Source organism: Somniosus microcephalus, chromosome 11, assembly GCF_052327205.1.
Source record: "Somniosus microcephalus isolate GS21.2 chromosome 11, FLI_Smic_1.0, whole genome shotgun sequence".
NCBI lineage: Eukaryota > Metazoa > Chordata > Chondrichthyes > Squaliformes > Somniosidae > Somniosus > Somniosus microcephalus.
The window spans coordinates 207,761,179-207,782,832 of record NC_140997.1 but is presented as its reverse complement, the minus strand read 5'-3'; the positions used below and the strand labels follow the sequence as shown (position 1 = coordinate 207,782,832).

Below are 21,654 nucleotides of genomic sequence, written 5' to 3'. Positions count from 1 at the left end.
ACAGAAGTCACACACGGAACGGCTCCTGCCTTGTTCCTAGCTCGCCCCACATTACTCTTCAAGACTGTCCCCTCTTTGTCAAATGACGACATGTTGCTGCAAACTACACACAGGACACAAAAGAGTCAGACACACGTTCAAACTTACCTAAAGCTCATCTTGAATCAAATTTAAAGCAAGCCGAGTGCAGTATCTGAAATCCTTTTGTGCTCACAGCAGATGTTCAGGGCTCTCCGGAGTGCACACAAAGCTCGTTAAAATGTAGCAGCATCGGTGATTCAACTCAGCAAGCCTTTTCTGGTTAAAATCATCCAGACTATTTGCCCTTAAGATAATGAATGTTCATGGTGTCCTTAAGCATGAACGGCACTAAGGGCAGCACAGACACAAGGTCTGCTGTTACGTTAGCAGCATACAAATGACAGGGTTAGCCACGCCTGCTCCTGCTGCAACACTCCTAGGTATCAGCCAGTTAAAGTCAGGCAGCCCTTCCTCACATTCATAAAAAAACTAAATATAATTGGCTCGGTGATGATTACTGCCAACAGCTTTTAAAAATCAATCGATTTACTTACTGCCTGCTAAAACAAAATACGCCATTTTAGAAAACTACAGTTGAATCAGAGGCAAGAATATGAAATCCTCCTTCAGAGAGGACAAATCTACCAACACTTCCTCCCTTTCCCAGTGTGCAGCTCAAACTGCAGTGAGATGCGTAGTCTTAGAGCAATAAATCTCTCTTTCAAGCAGAGAAACTTTTTGATTTGTCACCCTGAATCAACTTTGCACTCACTCCTCTGCATATTTCTGATCTTTCACCAACAAAACCACGGCAACAGCAGATTTGGGTGTGCCTTGGTGTTTGAATGGATGTGCACTGGGGAGGAGAGCAGCAGAAAGAGCCTGCCCTATGATTCCATGATGTTTAGCCCCGTTTCTTAAATCACAGACAGATGAAATGGTAAAGAGCCAGACGGGGCTCACAATAACATCTGGCTGCTTTTATTTTTGGCAAAAATACTGCCTAGAACAACTGCTCACTACGTCTCAGTTCAACTACTGTGCAAGGGAAAATTAATACATCCAATTTCCTGTCTATCAGCACAGGAGATTAATGTTCAATTCCCTCCAAGTCTGGACAAGCGGGTTGGGATGGGCAAAGAGCATCCGCATCCCTCAACAGTCACACTGAGTGCATCATAGTGACTCACCATGGAGGCCGCTCTGGTGATATCAAGCACAGGGAACCACCCTGTGCAACACAGAACTACTCCACTGCAAAATGCGGGTAGACAGAACCTTGTGGGCCTAGTCCAGACACATCAGAGTTCAGGAAACCATGTTCTGGGCTGGGAAGTTTCATATCAGGCAGCTCTGAAGAGGCTCTGGGGTCATTTTGAAGCCACATGCTCCCTCCATGGTTTGCACTGGAGTCACTCCATAAGACGTAGGAGCAGGAATAGGTCACTTAGCCCCTCGAGCCTGCTCCGCCATTCAATAAGGTCATGGCTGATCTGATCTTGGCCTCAACTCCACTTCCCCGCCCGCTCCCCATAACCCTTGACTCCCTTACCATTCAAAAATCTGTCTATCCCCACCTTAAATATACTCAATGACCCAGCCTCCACAGCTCTCTGGGGAAGAGAATTCCAAAGATTCACGACCCTCAGAGAAGAAATTCCTCCTCATTTCCGATTTAAAATGGGTGCCCCCTTATTTTGAAATTATGCCCCCTAGTTCTAGATTCCCCCATGAGGGGAAACATCCTCTCTGCATCTACCCTGTCAAGCCCCTTCAGAATTTTATATGTTTCAATAAGATCCCCTCTCATTCTTCTAAACTCCAGTGAGTATAGGCCCAACCTGCTCAACCTTTCTTCATAAGACAACCTCTTCATCTCTGGAATCAACCTCATGAACCTTCACTGAACTGCCTCCAATGCAAGTATATCCTTCCTTAAATAAGGAGACCAAAACTGTACGCAGTTCTCCAGGTGTGGTCTCAACAACGCCCTGTACAGTTGTAACAGGACTTCCCTACTTTTATACTCCATTCCCTTTGCAATAAAGGCCAGGACACATAGGGCAGCGTCCCGTAACGGAGGTCACCGTGCGGCCTTGTTGGATGTTGGGGGGGGGGGGGGGGGGGGGGGGGGGGAGACCTTACTAGAGGTTCCCATGCCAGTCGGAAAACTGATAGATGGAAAGTTAAAAGATTTTCATCTATAAAAAAAGGATTTAGTTTGAAAAAGTACCCCATGATTTTCCTCCCCCTTTAAGAAAAAAAAAGGCAGGGTGGGGGAAAAAGAGACACCTGATAGAATCACAGACTTAAGGCAACGGCTCACTTATAAACAAACACCACACCACAGGCAGTGCCACTACCTGCTAGGGTTACTAATCCTCCAGGGTTGGCCTGGATACTCCAGCAATCGAAGAGCAATCACCTGGACACTGCCGCGAGCAACAGAAAAATACATTTTTAAACAAAACCAATTATTGTATTCTTGTTCTTTTTGGAGGAAAAAAAAAAAATCGCAGGGCCGTTAAAAAATTCTACCTTTCTTTCAATTTCTTTGAAGACTTTTGTTTATTAGTTACCAGCTGAAGTGCCCGGCGGTGCCGAGGGATTTTTGAGGGCATGTTGTTGTTGGAAGAGAGAGAGAGAGAGAGAGAGAGAGAGAGAGAGAGAGAGAGAGAGAGAGAGAGAGAGAGAGCGCGTGCGAGCGAGCGACTGGGGGGGGGGGGGGACCGAGGGCGAGCAACTGCGGTGGGGGGGGGGGGGGGACCGAGGGCGAGCGGCTGGGGGGGGGGGGGGGGGGGGGACCGAGGGCGAGCGACTTGGGGGGGGACCGAGAGCGAGCGACTTGGGGGGGGACCGAGAGCGAGCGACTTGGGGGGGGACCGAGAGCGAGCGACTTGGGGGGGGACCGAGAGCGAGCGACTTTGGGGGGGGGGGGGGGGAAAAGGGAGAAAGGGAGGGGGGGCGCCAACAGACCCTCTCCCAGCGAAGGCCCAGCCACGCGCAGCGCCCCGGTCAGCCCGAGCCCCGCCCCACGCCCTCCCGAGCACAGTTGCCGGGGTAACCCTTCCCGCTCTCCCGAGCACCGGCCTCCCAAGCCCCGCCCTCCCGAGCACCGGCCCCCCGCCCGAGCCGGCTTCAAGACCGCTGAGCGTGGGAGAGAGACGCTGCATCTCACCTGCTGGCTTCCCGCGCTCTGTGCCTCGGACTCCTGTGTGTCGCCTGCTGCGCGCGCACCCTGTGCCTGTCCAGTGTCCCTCGCAGCGGACGCCGTAGCCGCGGGTAACGTGATGGGTGAGGCTTGGGGGGGGGGGGTGGGGGAGCTTACCACAAGTCGTGGGACAATTACCTAGCTCGGGCATGGCTGGGCAGGAGAGGCCCAGGCTTTGAGGCCTTACAAAAATGGGGAAAGGTAGGAAAACGAATCAGGTTAGAGAAAATATTTACAAATGAATTAACTTTTTTAAAAACAATTTAATAAAAGGAATTTTTTTTTGCTGGAAATGTAGATTTGAAAAGAAACACGCAGAAAGTGGGAAAAAGAAATGAACAGTTTGGAATCAAGATGGCAGCCACGCACCTCGGTTCAGAAGGATAAGGCCTGCGCGCACACGCACCGATTTCAGCGACCTGACGGTAGACCACTGTAGGATTGGTCAATCATCACGTCACTCAACTGTAGGATGGCCCGCCCGCACAATGAACCCGCCCCCACTCGATGCAAATGAGCGGAATTTTGAACATTTTTTGGATACCGTCGGCACAATTTTTGTCCGACCAAAAAGTAAATACGCCTACAAGAGTCCCCTAATGATGAGCTTTCTTTTGATATATGTGTAGGTACGCTCTATAACTTTTGATTGTATAGCCAGACAGAGAGACATACTGTTTTATATATATAGATAAAAATATTGGAGATGGGGGAAAAGGGCTGCTTGATTGGGTGGGGCGGTTGGAGGTGGGTGGTCATGTGATCAACCCTCCAGGAATATGTCCAACCAGTGTTGGTAACCCTAGCGACTGCTAATGGGGAAAAAAATCCCATGGAGTTACAAACCGAAGGTCATTGTTGCTGAAGTGCTCTTGCAGAGAACTGGCACGGGCTCAATGGGCCGAATGGCCTCCTCCTGTGCTGTAACCATTCTATGATTCAATGATTGTTAATAACAGAGCAGAAATCGTCTGATGTTTAGTAAATTCATGGTCAGACTAGAGAGCGATAAAAACAAGCAGTCTGTGCTATTTAAAGTTGAATGGAACAACACACACCACATATTCAATTATCTCTAGACAAACTTTAGTTTGTTACCATGTGTCTTGTTACTTGGGCTGGAGAATTTTATTCACAAGGTTCCATTTCAACTGCATTACTCATCTGCTCCACTCAGAGCTTCTGCAAATCCAGGTGCTCTCATATTTACTAGGATATCACCCGGGCATGAAGTGCCCAAGACAACGGTACCCCAGTAAGTGTAGTGGCTATATTCTCAGGCTCGTAATCCAGAGGCCTGGACCAATAATCCAAAGAACACAAGTTCAAATCCCACCACGGCAGTTTGATCATTTGAATTCAGTTTTTTAAAAATCTAGAAAAAGAAAGCTTTTATCAGTTAAAAAAAAAATGACCATGAAGCTGTCAGATTGTTGCAAAAACCCAGCTGGTTCACTAATGTCATTTAGGGAGAGAAATCTGCTGTTTTTAAACTGGTCTGGCCTACATGTGACTCTAGTCCACACATTGTTGACTTTTAACTACTCTCTGAAATGGCCTAGTTAGCCACTCATTTGTGTCAAACCTCCCCAAGACATCTAGAAATGGGCAATGAAAGGCAGCCTTGCTAGCATCACCCACATCCCGAGACTGATTAAAAAAAACTTCAATAAGAAATGATTTCCGTTAGTCAAAATCAGTCAAGTATACATAACGGGGCCTGTAGATAAACATGTTTCCAACATCAGTTGGAGGTAAAGAGTGATGAGAAACACAATAGAACAGAACCAACTGAACCAGTTAGAAGTTCAACAAGTACATTCTCTATCACTCACACCAACAGGAGAGGAGGGTAGAAAACATTAAATGTCGTTCTGTGCTTGTTCCGGAATCAAACGCCGACCTTTAAGCTGTTTTTACACTAGTTTTTGCCATCTAGCTCTCAGGGCATTGGTCTCACATAGCACATTTTCTTTTTAATTGTTCAAATCAAAGAACATTTTTTTAAAAACTGGGTCTTTCTGATCGCTGATGGGCTCCTTGGGATCACCAAACATGTGCCCATGACAACAGCATGACCTCATCATGCACACACATTGCAATCTTCTCTCTAATGCCACAATACCATTAATCTGCATATGTGCACAGACCAAAGTGTCACAACCAGTCTGCACATGTGCAGAATGTTGGGCCCAAAGTACAGGCAGGCTGGCTGCAACATACAAATGGTAAAATGCTGGAGTGTGGTACGGTTAGCTCATTCTCCCTAGACAAGAGAGCAATATAAAAAGCAGTTTTTGAAAAACACCCAGTACTACAACATGAAGCGCTTATTAAGAACATAAGAAATAGGAGCAGGAGTAGGCCATTCGGCCCCTCGAGCCTGCTCCACCATTCAATAAGATCATGGCTGATCTTCGACCTCAACTCCACTTTTCCACCCTATCCCCAGATTTCTAGAGTCCGAGTTATTATATAGATGTTGAAATCCCAGTCAAATATTCACTGCCATTGGGTATTTTTAACTGCATTAAAAATATTTTACAGTATATGTACCCAATTAATTAATATATGGCGTTAAAAGCCAGAATGATCAGTATTACAGAACGTGATGTTCCAGCAATTTCCCTCAGCATGAATCCAATTATGAAAATAAATATCACTTTGATCTGTCATGTCCATTTCTGCTTAAATTATTTGTTTGGGGGTGGGGGGGGGGGGGGTGTTATGGAATTAGTTTATGGGAGTTACTGACCACAGCAACACAAGGGCCTGATTTGACGTTGGCAGACCAGTTAGACTAAAAATAGCCTGCATCAGTGCAATGTAGTTTTTAGCTTTGCATCAATGCAAACAGTGTGGTGCAATTGAGCGGTGACGTATCATGGATTGTCTGTAGGTAAATAGAGAGAGGCCAGAGGCAGGAAGTACTTTAAAACCACTTGTGCTTTGCACCAGCTACAGCATAAATTGAGGAACTTTTATACTCCCCCCAGATTTTGGTAGAGCAACGCTAGACCCTCCTTTACCTGTTGTTCTCTCTTGTTTATATATCATTCCATGCCTCAGCTCTCCTGTACATCCCTTGGAGGCTGATTTAGCAAACATGGAGCTCATCAGTGCTGGAACGGAAAATTGGGACTTTGCATAAAAAGTTACATAAAAAAACTACAGCGCCAGCTCACTGAATTATATAATTGTATCAGAACACGTGATTTGCTGAACTTGCTCAGCCAACCAATGAGCTCCCTTCACTCATGTTAAATAAAACCAAAAGAAGTGTACAGTACAGCAATAAGCCAACCAGCTCATCATGTCTGTGCTCCAAAACTAATCCCCCTGCCCCAAGCTCTTCCCCATAGCTCTGTATCTTCCTCTGATTCAAATATTTATCTAATAAATGTCCCTTAAAAGATGCAATGGTCTCTGCTTCAACCCTCCACTATGGCAAAGCCTTCCCTGTTGCAAAACTACTCTGTGTAAAGAAATTTCTCCTAACGAGTCTCCTCACTCTCTGTGGCAATTTTAAATTGCTGGCTCCTCTTTTCCTAGTCAACAACAACAACTTGTATTTATGTAGCACCTTTAACATAGTAAAACGTCCCAAGACGCTTCACAGGAGTATTAAAAGACAAAAAGATTTGACACCGAGCCACATAAGGAGAAATTAGGGTAGGTGACCAAAAGCTTGGTCAAAGAGGTAGGTTTTAAGGAGCGTCTTAAAGGAGGAAAGAGAGGCGGAGAGGTTTAGGGAGGGAATTCCAGAGCTTAGGGCCTAGGCAACAGAAGGCATGGCCAGCAATAGTTGAGCGATTATAATCAGGGATGCTCAAGAGGGCAGAATTAGAGGAGCGCAGATATCTCGGTGGGGAGGGGGCGGGTTGTGGGGCTGAAGGAGATTACAGAGATAATCAAAACCCTTCATAAATGTTAAAAGTCTCTAATGAACGTTTTCTTAACCTTTGCTGCTCCAATGGGAATAATCCCAGCATCTCAAGTTTCCCCATCTTTGGTATCATCCTGGTGAATTTACACCATCTTATGACTTTAAATCCTTTTTATAATGAGGCACCATTTTCTAGTTTGCGATGCATACCGATCATGGATTAATAATCCAGAAAAATAATTTTTGGGTGCAGTTACACTGCCACCGTGAAGCAAAAACCAACCTGGAATGAGGCAGCAAAAGTGAAAGGACAACTCTGGAATTGGTCCTAACCTGACGATGGAGTGGAGTGATGCAAAATCCCCGTGGAAGATCGACCCACTTCATGTGGGAGCAGGCCAATTTTAAAAAGTGTTCAAGGGACCACTGGACCTTCTGCACACCTGACTGACTAACACACAGCTTATTTAAATACTTTTGAGAGAGTGTGGGAATTCCTGGCCATACTGTCGATGCCTTCATCTGCCTAGGCCCATTCTGGAATTCCCTCCTTAAAGCTCTCTGCCTCTCCCCCCTCCTTTAAAGACGCTCCTTAAAACGACCTCTTTGACCAAGCTTATGTCCCAATATTTCTTTATGTGGCTCGGTGTCAAATTGTGTTTGACAACGCTTCTGTGAAGCGCCTTAGGATGTTTTACTATGTTAAAAGCACTATACAAATGCAAGTTTTTGTTGCTGTTGGCTGGGAAGGGAATTCTGTGCAAGCACACAAAATTCTTTCCTGACTGGGGAGTCAGATTTAGTCAGGGAGTATGAACCAAGTACTGACAACTTTGAATCAACACCAGAGCTAGCCATTACAGAGCCACAGCCTTTGCCTCCTGTCAAGTAGAACTATGGGCTGATTATGTGGAGCTGGGACAGCTGCACAACAGGCTGCAGTAGAGAAACTTTTATCATTTCGCAAGTTCAGCTAATTTGAATAATATTGCAAAACTTTTGCGCAGATCAACTGCTGCACAGTGTATGTAATGGGTTCAATGGGCGGGATATCTTGCAGAAACAGTTACTAGCTCTCAGTGTTGTTGAAGGCAATATTTTCCCTCCATTATACTTGACAATGATAGAAAGGAAGGCCAGGAGCATGGCTGCTCCTTTAGAAGTGGCTTTTAAAGGCATTGCTCCGCGTGGTCCCTCAAAATTCCTCTTGGGAGCAACCTCCCATAAGGTTGAATGTGCACAATCTTTGGGTGGAGGTGCCAGAGAACAAGTCTCAAAATAGCTAAAAAGGGGCCTTTCAGACAGCATTTAAAAAAAATATATGGTCAATGGAGGCCATCAGGACATTATCAGCACTGATCATGTTCGAAGGCCAATAGCTCATTAGCATTTTTTTAAGCCTTAATGGAGAGAAGTCCACTTTGACTCATTCTCTGGAACTTCCTCCCTGGCCAGGTATCAGTTCCTTTTTCCTACAGTGCTGAAAAACCATGAGTTGAGAAATGCTATAAATGCACTGTCAGAGAGTTCAGAGGGGCAAAACAACACACTTGAAGAATGTGAACAGGGTCCCTGTACAGTAGCAAGGATGGCCATGAGGAGAAGACCAACTGTCTTTAGTCAGTAGGAATTCCACCTTGCATTAATTCATCTTAGGTTTGCAAGTGAAAACTTGGGGGTCCTTTTGCCTGAAACACAAAAAGTTAACATGCAGGTACAGCAGTAATCCAAAAGGCAAATGGAATGTTGGCCTTTATTGCAAGTGGGTTGGAGTATAAAAGCAGGGAAGTCCTGCTACAACTGTACAGCGTATTGGTGAGACCACACCTGGAGTACTGCGTACAGTTTTGGTCTCCTTATTTAAAGGAAGGATACACTTACATTGGAGGCAGTTCAGAGACGATTCACTCGGTTGATTCCGGAAATGAGGGGGTTGTCTTATGAAGAAAGGTTGAGCCTATACTCATTGGAATTTAGAAGAATGAGGTGTGATCTTATTGAAACATAAAAGATACTGAGGGGGCTCGACAAGGTAGATGCAGAGAGGATGTTTCCCCTCGTGGGGAAATCTAGAACTCAGGGGCATAGTTTCAGAGGCATAGTTTCGGAATAAAGGGTCGGCCTTTTAGAACTGAGAGGAGGAGGAATTTCTTCTCCGAGGGTCGTAAATCTGTGGAATTCTCTGCCCCAAGAGAGCTGTGGAGGCTGGGTCATTAAATACATTTAAGGTGTAGATGGACAGATTTTTGCAAGATCTCACAGCGCCAGGGACCCGGGTTCGAATCCGGCCTCGGGCGACTGTCTGTGTGGAGTTTGCACATTCTCCCCGTGTTTGCGTGGGTTTCCTCCGGGTGCTCCGGTTTCCTCCCACAGTCCAAAGATGTGCGAGTTAGGTTGATTGGCTATGATAAATTGACCCTTAGTGTTAGGGGGATTAAATACGTGGGGTTACGGGGATAGGGTGGGATATGTGTTGGTGTAGGCGTTACGGGGATCGGGTGGGATATGTGTCGGTGCAGGCTCGATGGGCCGAAATGGCCTCTATCTGCACTGTGGGGTTTCTGTGATTCTGTGAAGGGAGTGAAGGGTTATGGGGAGCGGGCAGGGAAGTGGATTTGAGCCCAAGATCAGCCATGATCTTATTGAATGACAGAGCAGGCTCGAGGGGCCAAGTGGCCTATTCCTGCTCCTATTTCTTATGTTCATTGTAATATTGTGAGCTCTCCTCTTTCAACTACTAAGGCCCCAAAGTAGTGCTTCACCTTGTGGTTACACTCACAACTTGCTCTATAGGAATCAGATAGTGTTTCAGTACTCCAGGTCAGAGTGCATCATAGAACGTGCAAAATTAAAGGGCGGAGTAGATTAAGCACAAGTAATGATTAGCAAGTACGGCTCTTTTTTTGGCACACGTCCTTGTGTAGAGCAGTGGAAACGGATTGTAAATCATTGAAGAGTTAAACTGCCCGTATCTTATGGAGCTGTGCCGAGCCTTCCCACACTGAGCACATTTAAAATTATCTGCCCATTACACAAATGAAAACTCCATCAATTGTTTTACTGATTGCCACTCTGTGGCCACTTTATGTTTCTGGAGTGAAAAGCAAAAATAAAACATGTGTCTGCTCAAAACACTGGCCCAGATTTTGCGGTAGGAAAAATGGTGAGGCTATCGGTGCTCAATGTTATTAAGGAGCAGGTCAGACAACAACTTCTGGCCTCCGCACATGCGCAGTTAAATGCGGAAATCAGGAAGTTGCTGTCTGATTTGTCCTGCTCCTCCACAAGCTTCGTTGTACCGGTGCCTCACTAAGAGACTCAGCATTCAAACACACGAAGGGCATGAAGTTGTGGCACTTACCCATTAGATACCCACTAAACAGGCCGGAAAAAGTCAGGGCTTGTCCATTCAAATGCAAGTGAATTTTAAATGCTGTAATAAGTCTTAATTACTGCCAAACAAGATCTTGTAAAAATATACATGCATTTTTTCTGAAAAATTCTTTGAAAATACCACAAAAGCTCTCTAATTTTTCAGGTTGTTTCATAAGAATGTGCAAACAGCATTTTGTAAAGCAGATTCAAAAGAGCCAGTTAAGGCAAAGGTGCTCTGCCCCTTTTACACAATCCTTTCCAAACATCCTGTTCAATCAGTTGTGTGACAATATTCAGCATTCACTGCTGAATACACAAGTGATGTTTGCTGGACTGTTAATACTGTACCAGACAGTTCGTTACAGCTTAGAAGCACATATTAATTTTGTAATGACAGCCAGTAACGTTCCCAGGGACAGCGGTCACAAATCCACAAGAAACTTTTCATTCTTTTCCTCTTGGTCCAGTTTGCATAATTGTTCATCTCCAGCCCAAGACTCAGCGTCAACCTTTTTTGGGCAGGTTTTACATCCCTAAATGGCAATTTAGCAAGCATGGCAAGATTTGGCAGAGGCTGGAGAGTACTGTAGATTAAGACACCGTCTGCCTTGGATTCAAATACAGGAAACTTTCGATTTACCGGCACCTAAATAACCAGAAATCTCGGTTAACCGGCAAAATTCAGGAGTAGGTTCAGTTAAGTTTTACTTCATATTGTCCTTGCCTTCCTCGATCTGTTGCTGTGCAAGGGTGTGGCTGCAGCTGTTGCTAAGCTACAGAGACGCTTGGAACTTGTGGCCATTGTTCTGCACTTATTGCTAAGCAACAGGGTTTGTTGCTTTATATGAAGCGGTCAGCTCTCGTATCTTTTACTATAGCTTTCGGTTATCCGGAATTTTTGATGAACCGGCACCACGTTGGTCCCGGATAAAAAAAAGTTTCCTGTACAGGTCAGATTGGTGGAATAAAAACCTCTCTTTTGCAAGGGTCTTATAAAAAAGAGACATGAACAATCTCAACTCAGTTTCACAACACAGAACTACCAATGATTTACCTCTTAACCACCTGCTCCATGAGAGATTCAGTCAAGACATTGTTGGGGTAGAATAGATCCCTTTATTGTGGATGTGCAATGGTATACTCAAAGCACTCAACACTGAAGCATTAACATTCCTCACCTTCACAAGCACACACAACAATCCCCCCTTGGACATCGCCAACTAAATGCACCAAGATCGCCAAACATGGCTACACAATAAGATTGAATGTGGCCAGTCCGCCTCTGGTGCAAGTGAACCTGCCTTGTATCACCTCCTTTCGTCCTCTCCTCCAAATAACACAAGAAAGAATTCCCATATTTTTAAATTGTAGTAATCAAAACTATTGCTACCTAAAATCCAGGCCAAAAATAAACAAAAATGTCAAAGAAATGTTTTGAAATTATATTTGCTATATTTGTTACAGCACCATTTCTGGAGAAAGTAGATATAATAGGGATTATTATTATTATGAGTTACACACCGATTTCACTATACTGGGGGGGGGGGGTGACAATGTTACCAACTTTTAATACATCATATAGATTATATATGTAGATGATGGATTTAAATATGTAGATGGAACATTCACATATTTTTTACAAGAGCACTTTCGGTCTACTTGAAAAGTTGATCACCGATCAGAGAATGTAACATGGGCAGGAATCTGGTGGTTGTGGATGCAAGAGCTTCTACAAGTACGTAAAAAGGAAGTAAACATGGGTCCATTAGAGGCAGAGGCAAGAGAAATTATAATGGGGAATAAGGAAATGGCAGAGACATTAAACAAATACTTGGTCTCTGCCTTCATAGTATAAGACACAAAAAACATACTGGAAATAGTGGGGAACCAAGGGTCTAGTGAGAGTGATTAAAGTAATTAATATTAGTAAAGAAAAAGTACTGGAGAAACTAATGGGATTAAAAGCCGACAAATCACTTGGACCTGATGGCCTACATCCTAGGGTTTTCAAAAAGATGGCTGCAGAGATAGTGGATGCATTGGTTTTGATCTTCCAGAAATCCCTAGATTCCAGAACCTTGCTATTCAAGAAAGGAGGGAGAGAGAAAACATGGAACTATAGGCCAGTTGGTCTGACATTAGTCGGGAAAATGCTAGAATCTATCATTAGGGATGTGGTAACAGGGCACTTAGAAAATTATAATATGCTTAGAAGAGTCCCCACGGTTTTATGAAAGGGAAATTGTGTTGACAAATCTATTAGTTATTTTGAGGGTGTAATTAGCAGGGTAGGTAAGGGAGAACCAATGGATGTAGTATATTTGGATTTTCAAAAGGCATTGAATAAGGTACCACACAAGAGGTTGTTATGCAAGATTAGGGCTCATGGGATGGGGTAATATATTAGCATGGACTGAGGATTGGTTAATGGACAGAAAACAGAGAGTAGGAGTAAACTGGTCCTTTTCGGGTTGGCAGGTTGTAACTAGTGGGGTGGCGCAAAGATCAGTGCTTAGGCCTCAGCTATTTACAATCTGTTTCAATGACTTAGATGAGGGGACCGAGAGTAATGTATCCAAGTTTGCTGACGATGCAAAGCTAGGTGGGAAAGTAAGTTGTGAGGAGGATGCAAAGAGGCTGCAAAGGGATATAGACGGGTTAAGTGAGTGGGCAAGAACATGGCAGATTAAACATAATGTGGAGAAATGTGACGTTATCTACTTTGGTAGGAAAAATAGAAAAGCAGAATATTTATTTTAAATGGTGAGAGATTGGGAAGTGCTGGTATTCAGAGGAACCTGGGTGTTCTTGTACACGAATCACAGAAAGTTGACATGCAGGTACAGCAAGCAATCAGGAAAGCAAATGGTATGCTAGCTGTTATTACTAGGGGGTTAGTGTACAAGAGTAAATAAGTCTTGCTGCAATTATTTAGGGCTTTGGTGTGACCACACCTGGAGTACTGTGCACAGTTGATGAGTATTTTTCTATTTCTCGCTTTTTTCCCCAAACTTGGGCGTCTAAATTTAAATGCCCTGGTGTAGATTAAAAGACATACGTGTTCCAAAGTAACGCTGGCGCAGGGGAAGAAGCGGATTGGTGAGTAGTGGGTGAGTGCTTTTTTTTCTCTTCAATTTTAAGTCTATTTCTTTTAAGGTAGTTCATAGCTAAGGTAGTTCGGGAGAGCGAGAATCCAACAGTTTAAATTTAAGGTAAGAGTTTTTAAATTAAAAGTATGACAGGGGACCTCAGTCCCATGCGTTGCATGGCCTGCAGCATGTGGGAAATTCCTAGACGCTTCTTGCAGTCAGGATGACCACATGTGCAGTAAGTGCCAACGATTTGGCCAACTTGAGATCCGGTTTTCAGAACTCGAGCGTCAGCTGGAGGCACTGCGGTGTATCCGCAAGGCTGAGAGTTATGTGGATAGCACGTTTTTAGATGTGGTCACCCCACAGCTTAAGAAAGTGCAGTCAGAGATGGAATGGGTGACCACAAGTCAAAAGAAGGGGGACAGGCAGGTAGTCAGGAAAGCCCCAGAGTGCATCTCACTCAACAACCGTTTTTCTGTGTTGGAAAATGGTGAAAGTGACGGTTCCTCTGGGGAGTGCAGCCAGAGCCAAGTTCACGGCACTGTGGATGGCTCAGCTGCACAAGGTGGAAGAGTGGAAGGGCAATAGTGGTAGGAGACTCAATAGTGAGGGGTGCAGACAGGCGTTTCTGCGGCCACAGACGTGTCCAGGATGGTATGTTGTCTCCCTGGTGCCAGGGTCAAGGATGTCATTGAACGGCTGCAGGGCATTCTGAAGGGGGAGGACCAACAGTCAGAGGTCGTGGTTCACATTGGTACCAACGACATAGGTAGAAAGAGGGATGAGGTCCTGCAACAAAAATTTAGGGAGCTAGGTAGCAAATTAAAAAGCAGGACCAAAGGTTGTAATCTCTGGATTACTCCCGGTGCCACGTGCTAGTGAGTATAGGAATAGGAGGATAGAGCAGATGAATGCGTGGCTAAAGAGGGCTTTAGTTTCCTGGATCACTGGTCTGCTTCTGGGAAAGGTGGGACTTGTACAAGTCGGACGGGTTGCACCTGAACTGGAACGGGACCAACATCCTTGCGGGGAAGTTTGCTAGTGCTGTTGGGGTGGGTTTAAACTAACTTGGCAGGGGGATGGGATATGGAGTGGAGCTATAGTAGGGGGTAATGCACAGCCAAGTAGAGGAAAAAACAAGTCAGTCTGGAAGGCAGAGCAAATATGTAACGGCACAAGGGAGTATGGCAAGGCTGCATGGCATTTATTTTAATGCAAGGAGTCTTGCGAGTAAGGCAGATGAATTGAAGGTGTTGATGAACACATGGGAGTATGATATTGTTGCGATCACAGAGACATGGTTGAGGGAGGGGCAGGACTGGCAGCTCAATATTCCGGGGTACAGAATCTTCAGGCGAGACAGAGGGGGGTGTAAAAGAGGGGGTGTCGCAATATTAATCAAGGAGTCAATTACTGCAGTAAGGAGGGATGATATCTTAGCAGATTCCTCTAATGAGGCCATATGGGTAGAACTTAAAAACAAAAAGGGGGCAAGCACTTTGCTGGGAGTGTACTATAGGACCCCAAACAGTCAGGGGGAGATAGAGGAGCAGATATGTAGGCAACTCTCTGAGAAGTGTAGAAATAATAGGGTAATAATAGTAGGGGATTTCAACTTCCCCAATATTAACTGGGATAGTCAGAGTGTGAAAGGCTTAGAGGGTGCAGAATTCTTAGTGCATCCAGGAGAGCTTTTCAAGCCAGCATGTAGAAAGTCCTACAAGACAGGGGGCGGTACTGGACCTAATTCTAGGGAATGTAGCCGGGCAAGTGGTAGAAGTGTCAGTAGGAGAGCATTTTGGTGACAGTGACCATAATTTGGTGAGATTTAAAGGTAGTCATGGAAAAGGACAAGGATGGACCGAAAATAAAGGTTCTAAATTGGGGGAAGGCTGATTTTAATATGGTATGGCAGGATAGGCCAAAGTGGACTGGGATCAGCTACTTGTAGGAAAATCCACATCAGAGCAGTGGGAGTCATTCAGAAAGGAAATAGAGAGAGTACAGCGCCAACATGTTCCCGTAAAGGTCAAGGGTGGGGCCAACAAGTCCAGGGAACCCTGGATCTCAAGGGATATACAAAAATAGATTAGGAAAAAAGAGGCTATTGGCAGATACAAAAGACTAAAAACAGTGGAAGTCCTAGTGAAGTATAGAAAGTGCAGGGGGGTACTTAAAAAAGAAATTAGGAGAGTGAAGAGGGGGCATGAAAAACCACTGGCGGGCAAAATAAAAGAAAATCCCATGGTGTTTTATAAGTATATTGAGGGCAAGAGGATAACCAGGGAAAGAGTAGGGCCCATTAGGGACCAAAGTGGCAATGTGTGTGTAGAGCGGAAGATGTAGGTGAGGTTTTAAATAAATATTTTGCATATGTGTTCACTATGGAGAAGGACGATGTAGGCATAGAAATCAGGCAGGGGGATTGTGATATACTTCAACAAATTAGTATTGAGAGGGAGGAGGTACTAGTGGTTTTAGTGGGCTTAAAAGTGGATAAATCCCCAGGCCCTGACAGGATGTATCCCAGGCTGCTGTGTGAGGCAAGGGAGGAGATTGCAGGGGCTCTGGCACAAATTTTCAGAACCTCTCTGGCCACAGCGGAGGTGCCAGGGGAGGTGCCAGAGGACTGAAGAACAGCTAATGTAGTACCATTGTTCAAGAAGGGTAGTAGGGATAAACCAGGGAATTACAGGCCAGTGAGCCTAACATCAGTGGTAGGGAAATTATTGGAAAACATTCTGAGGCAAGGATTAATCAAGGATAGTCAGCATGGCTTTGTCAGGGGGAGATCATGTCTAACCAATTTGATTGAATTTTGAGGGACTGACTAGGTGTGTGGATGAGGGTAGTGCAGTTGATGTAGTCTACATGGACTTCAGTAAGGCTTTTGACAAAGTCCCGCATGGGAGACTGGTCAAAAAGGTAAGAGCCCATGGGATCCAGGGCAATTTGGCACATTGGACCCAAAGGGCAGGAGGCAGTGGGGGGGGGGGGGGTGGTCGAAGTTTGTTTTTGTGACTGGAAGCCTGTGTCCAGTAGTGTACCGCAGGGATCGGTACTGGGTCCCTTGCTGTTCGTAGTGTACATTAATGATTTGGATATGAATGTAGGAGGTATGATCAGTAAGTTCACAGATGACACGAAAATTGGTGGAGTGGTAAATAGCGAGGAGGGAAGCCTCAGGCTACAGGATGATATAGATGGGTTGGTCAAATGGGCAGAACAGTGGCAAATAGAATTTAACCCTGAAAAGTGTGAGGTGATGCATTGTGGGAGGACTAACAAGGCAAGGGAATACACAATGAATGGTAGGACCCTAGGAAGGGCAGAGGATCAGAGGGACCTTGGTGTGCATGTACATAGATCCCTGAAGGCAGCAGGACATGTAGATAAGGTGGTTAAAAAGACATATGGAATACTTATATTCTATGCCTCAGCTAATGAAGGCAAGAGCAGGGAGGTTATGATAGATCTGTACAAAACGCTAGTTAGGCCACAGCTGGAATACTGTGTGTAGTTCTGGTCGCCACACTATAGGAGGGATGTGATTGCATTAGAGGGGGTGCAGGGGAGATTCACCAGGATGTTACCTGGGCTGGAGCGCTTCAGCTATGAAGAGAGACTGGACAGGCTGGGGTTGTTTTCCTTGTAGCAGCAAAGGCTGAGGGGGGACCTGCTTGAGGTGTACAAAATTATGAGGGGCATAGATAGGGTAGATAGAAAGGAACTTTTCCCCTTAGTAGAGGGGTCAATAACCAGGGGGCATAGTTTCAAGGTAAGGGGCAGGAGGTTTAGAGGGGATTTGAGGAAAAACTTTTTCACCCAGAGGGTGGTTGGAATCTGGTACTCACTGCCTGAAAGGGTGGTAGAGGCAGGAACCCTCACAACATTCAAGAAGCATTTAGATGAGCACTTGAAATGCCATAGCATACAAGGCTACGGACCAAGTGCTGGAAAATGGGATTCGAATAGACAGGGCTTGATGGCCGGCGCGGACACGATGGGCCTCTTTGTGCTGTATAACTCTATTTTGGTCTCCTTACTGTAATGTATGTACCTTTAAGGGGGAGAACTACTTTTTACAGCTCCTGTATCCTGTAGTACCGGCAGTGACCACACCGGTCTATAAACCCTGCGTAGTGATCTGTACAGTCAGTTGCAGTTTGAACCCTCATTCAGTAAACACCTGTTGATCGTTCCCTGCAGTCTTTTGTCTGATTATTGAAGGACACAACATTAAGATACCCGGATCTAACACTGGCGACGACAAAGATGCGAACCTACCTGCAACTCTGCATCACCTCCCAGGGATTCGCTCCTGGAGAACAGTGGAAGGAGGTCGAGTCCAGAAGCACGGGCATCGCAGGGAAGGCTGTCGAGAGCCAGGCTTGGCTTTCCAGTCACGGTGGTCCAGTGAAACGGGCTGGCAACAGGTACTGCGCAGACCCTTCCCGGACAGCGGCGGCTAGAGCCGACCGAGCAGCACAGAAAAAGGCCGAGCAGCGTTGACGGGGGAGAGAGAGAGGGCAGAGCGCACAGGGCACAGCCGGTGTTCAGGACCGAGCGGCGTCAACGGGGAGAGAGAGAGGCGAGAGAGAGCAGAGCGCAGCCGGTGTTCAAGGGCCGAGCAGCGTCAACGGGGGAAGAGAGGTGTGCAGGAAAACGCGAGGCGCTGCCATTGCCACGAGGACCGCAGAGAGCAGCATTGCCAGCAGCGCAGGAGCAGCGCACGAAACCCACAGGGCGTCGCCATTTGGCACGAGGACCGCCGAGAGCGGCATTGGCAGCAGCGCGGGAGACGCCATTTTAAGCCGCAGCGGGGAAGAAAGGAAAGCGCGGGAGACGCCATTTTAAGCCAGTCTAACCACACCCAAAAATGCTGAAGAGTGGCAGTATCACAGCATTCGACAATGAAGTCGAAGATTTGACGACATATGTCAAACGCATAGAAGTATACTGCAAGGCGAATGAAGTGCCAGGTGACAAGAAAGCGCTAGTATTGTTGAATTCAATGGATGCAAAAACGTATGGCTTACTACGAAACCTAGTAACCCCAGAGAAGCCAGTAGAAAAGGATTTTGAAAACAGTGTCAATCCTACAGGACCACTTAAACCCCACACCGCTGCTGATAGCAGAAAGATTTAAGTTTCACAAAAGGAACCAGCATAAAGATGAAAGTAATGCTGAGTATTTAACGGAACTGCGCAAGCTATCGAAACACTGCCAGTTTGGAATGGGACTAGCAGATACTTTAAGGGACAAGTTTGTGTGTGGGCTTCAAAGTGAAGGAACCCAGAAACGGCTTCTATCAGAAAAGGATCTTACGCTGGACAAGGCTTTCAGCATGGCAGTATTACACGAAGCAGCAGCACGGGGCGTGGCTGAGATACAACGGAGACCGCAAGAATATGGCACAAATGAAATGTCATACGGAACAGTGAAGTGCTATCGCTGCGGCAGAACAACACACGACCATAATGATTGCTGGTTCAAGGACAAAGTGTGTAGACAGTGTGGAAAAGTAGGACACATAGCAAGAGTCTGCAGGTCAGGAAAGAAACCAGCAGCAAGAAATCTCCACAGGAGAAGTACAAGAAGGTACATAAGGTGACGGAGAGTAGTTCAGACGAACAGAAGAGTGATACAGACTCCGGAAGCAAGGAGCTGGGTTGTCTGAAACTACAAAATGTGATCAAAACGGAGGATCACCAAACTATCTGGGTCACGCTCAAAATAGCAGGAGTCCAAGTGAAAATGGAATTGGACACAGGATCAGCCCTAACAATCATAAACCGAAGGGACTACAAGCGGCTATTCTCACATATACCCTTGAGAGATACAAAGATTGTCTTGAAGACGTACACGGGGCAAAAAGTCTACCCCAAAGGAAAAATAAGGGTGAACGTTATATATAACGGCAAGGAAACACCAAAACTGGACCTATATGTATTGCCAGATGGAGGACCACCACTACTAGGATGTGAATGGATCCGAAAGATACAGCTAGATTGGCATTCCATACAAGCACTGACTGTAGATGCCAAAAAGGATGACGACGTCACACCTGGTCGACTGTCAAAAATGCTAACTGACACACAAGAAGTGTTCCAGCAGGGACTCGGAACACTAAAAGGCATAACAGCGATGATCAAAATAGAGGAAAAGGCAAGCCCAAAGTTTAAGGCCAGACCGGTACCTTATGCGATCCGCCCAGCCGTCGAAGCAGAGCTGGAAGGTTTGGAACGTTCAGGAGTACTGTCCAAAGTGGACTGGAGCGAGTGGGCTACACCCATCATTCCTGTAATGAAGAGGTCGTTGAGTAATACGCCTGGGGAACCAAAGAAGGTTCGCATCTGTGGGGACTTTAAGGTGACAGTGAACCCAGTCCTTCACACTGTACAATATCCGCTTCCGTGGATTGAAGATATTTTCGCCTCGCTATCTGGAGGGAAACGCTTCACAAAGATTGATCTGGCCCAGGCGTACCTGCAAATGGAGGTAGAAGAAGCCTCGAAACAGTACCTCACGATCAACACTCAAAGGTCTCTACCAATACAACCGGCTGGTGTTCGGGGTAGCATCAGCTCCGGCTATTTGGCAAAGGGCAATGGATCAAGTCCTGCAAGGGATTCCAGGGACCCAGTGTTACTTGGATGACATCCTGGTCACGGGCGAAAATGACAGTGATCACCTCGCCAACCTGGAGCAGGTGCTCACTAGATTGAAGGAATATGGGCTCCGAGCTAATCGCCACAAATGCGAGTTTTTCCAGAAGCAGATCTCGTATTGTGGCCACGTTATTGACAAAGAGGGGTTACATAAGTCCCCTGAAAAGATTGAGGCAGTAGTCAAGGCTCCAGCACTGGAAAATGTGTCACAACTGAGGTCGTTCCTCGGGCTGGTGAACTACTACCATAAGTTCTTGCCGAATTTGTCTGCCGTACTACACCCACTGAACACCCTACTGCAAACGGGGGTACCATGGAAGTGGAGTGACGAATGTAAACGAGCTTTCCAGAAGAGCAAAGCATTGATCACATCAAAAGAGGTTTTGGCTCATTTCAACCCAGCGCTACCAATTCGGTTGGCGTGTGATGCATCACCCTATGGTATTGGAGCTGTGCTGTCGCACAAATTCCCGGACGGCTCGGAGAGGCCAGTAGCCTTTGCATCTCGGTCACTAACCTCAGCCGAGCGTAACTACGCCCAGATTGACAGGGAGGCCCTCAGCCTAGTGCGGGGAGAGAAAAAGTTCAATCACTATCTGCACGGGCAGAAGTTCACCTTGCTGACTGACCACCAACCACTTGTCTCCATCTTTAATCCAAAGAAGGGCGTTCCGGTGATGACTGCGCAACGGCTACAAAGATGGTCCCTTTTTCTAGGGGCGCACCAATATGATATCGAGTATAAGGGCACGAAACAGCATGGAAACACTGATGGGCTATCACGCTTGCCACTGCCTACTGCGGAGGAAGCACCAGCAGTGGATCCTGTCGAAATATTTCATTCGACTATAATTGAATGCTTGCCAGTAACTAACGCTGGTATAGAGAAGGAGACCCGAAATGACCCGACACTGTCTCGGGTATATGATTTGACGGTGAAGGGATGGCCAGCACATGGCGACTCACTGTTGCCAGTATTCTCATCCAGAAGAGAACAGCTGTCAGTATGCCAGGGGACCTTGATGTGTGGATCCCGAGTGGTAATTCCACCCAAGTTAAGGGAGAGAGTGCTCAATGAGCTTCACGAAGGTCATCTGGGAGGGGTGAAAATGAAAAGCCTTGCTAGGGCTTATGTGTGGTGGCCGGGGATCGATCAGCAAATCGAGGACCTGACAAAGAGCTGCTCAGGATGCCAGAAGGTCCAAAATGCACCACCACATGCCCCTCTACACCCATGGGAGTGGCCCTCATCTCCATGGCAACGGGTGCATATTGATTTTGCTGGTCCGTTCATGGACTCAATGTTCTTAATAGCCGTGGATGCGCACTCGAAATGGCCTGAGGTGATCAAAATGTCCTCCACCACCAGAGAGAAAACTATTGCAGTCCTACGGACC

At 46.1% G+C, this 21,654-nt stretch overlaps 1 protein-coding gene across 2 annotated transcripts in view; it reads right to left on the bottom strand.

Annotated features, from left to right (window-relative positions):
• The window catches only part of LOC147111162 (uncharacterized), a 91,518-nt gene that overhangs the window by 55,073 nt on the left and 14,791 nt on the right, over window positions 1-21,654 (bottom strand). The window contains exon 1 of one of the 2 annotated variants that reach the window (XM_086001779.1): window positions 148-424. The exons of the other annotated variant lie outside the window; for it this stretch is intronic. Within the exon in view, the coding sequence (XP_085857905.1) occupies window positions 148-158 (11 nt within the window). The 5' untranslated portion in view covers window positions 159-424. Of the gene's footprint in view, window positions 1-147; window positions 425-21,654 lie in introns of those variants that run through there. 2 annotated transcript variants of the gene reach the window in all.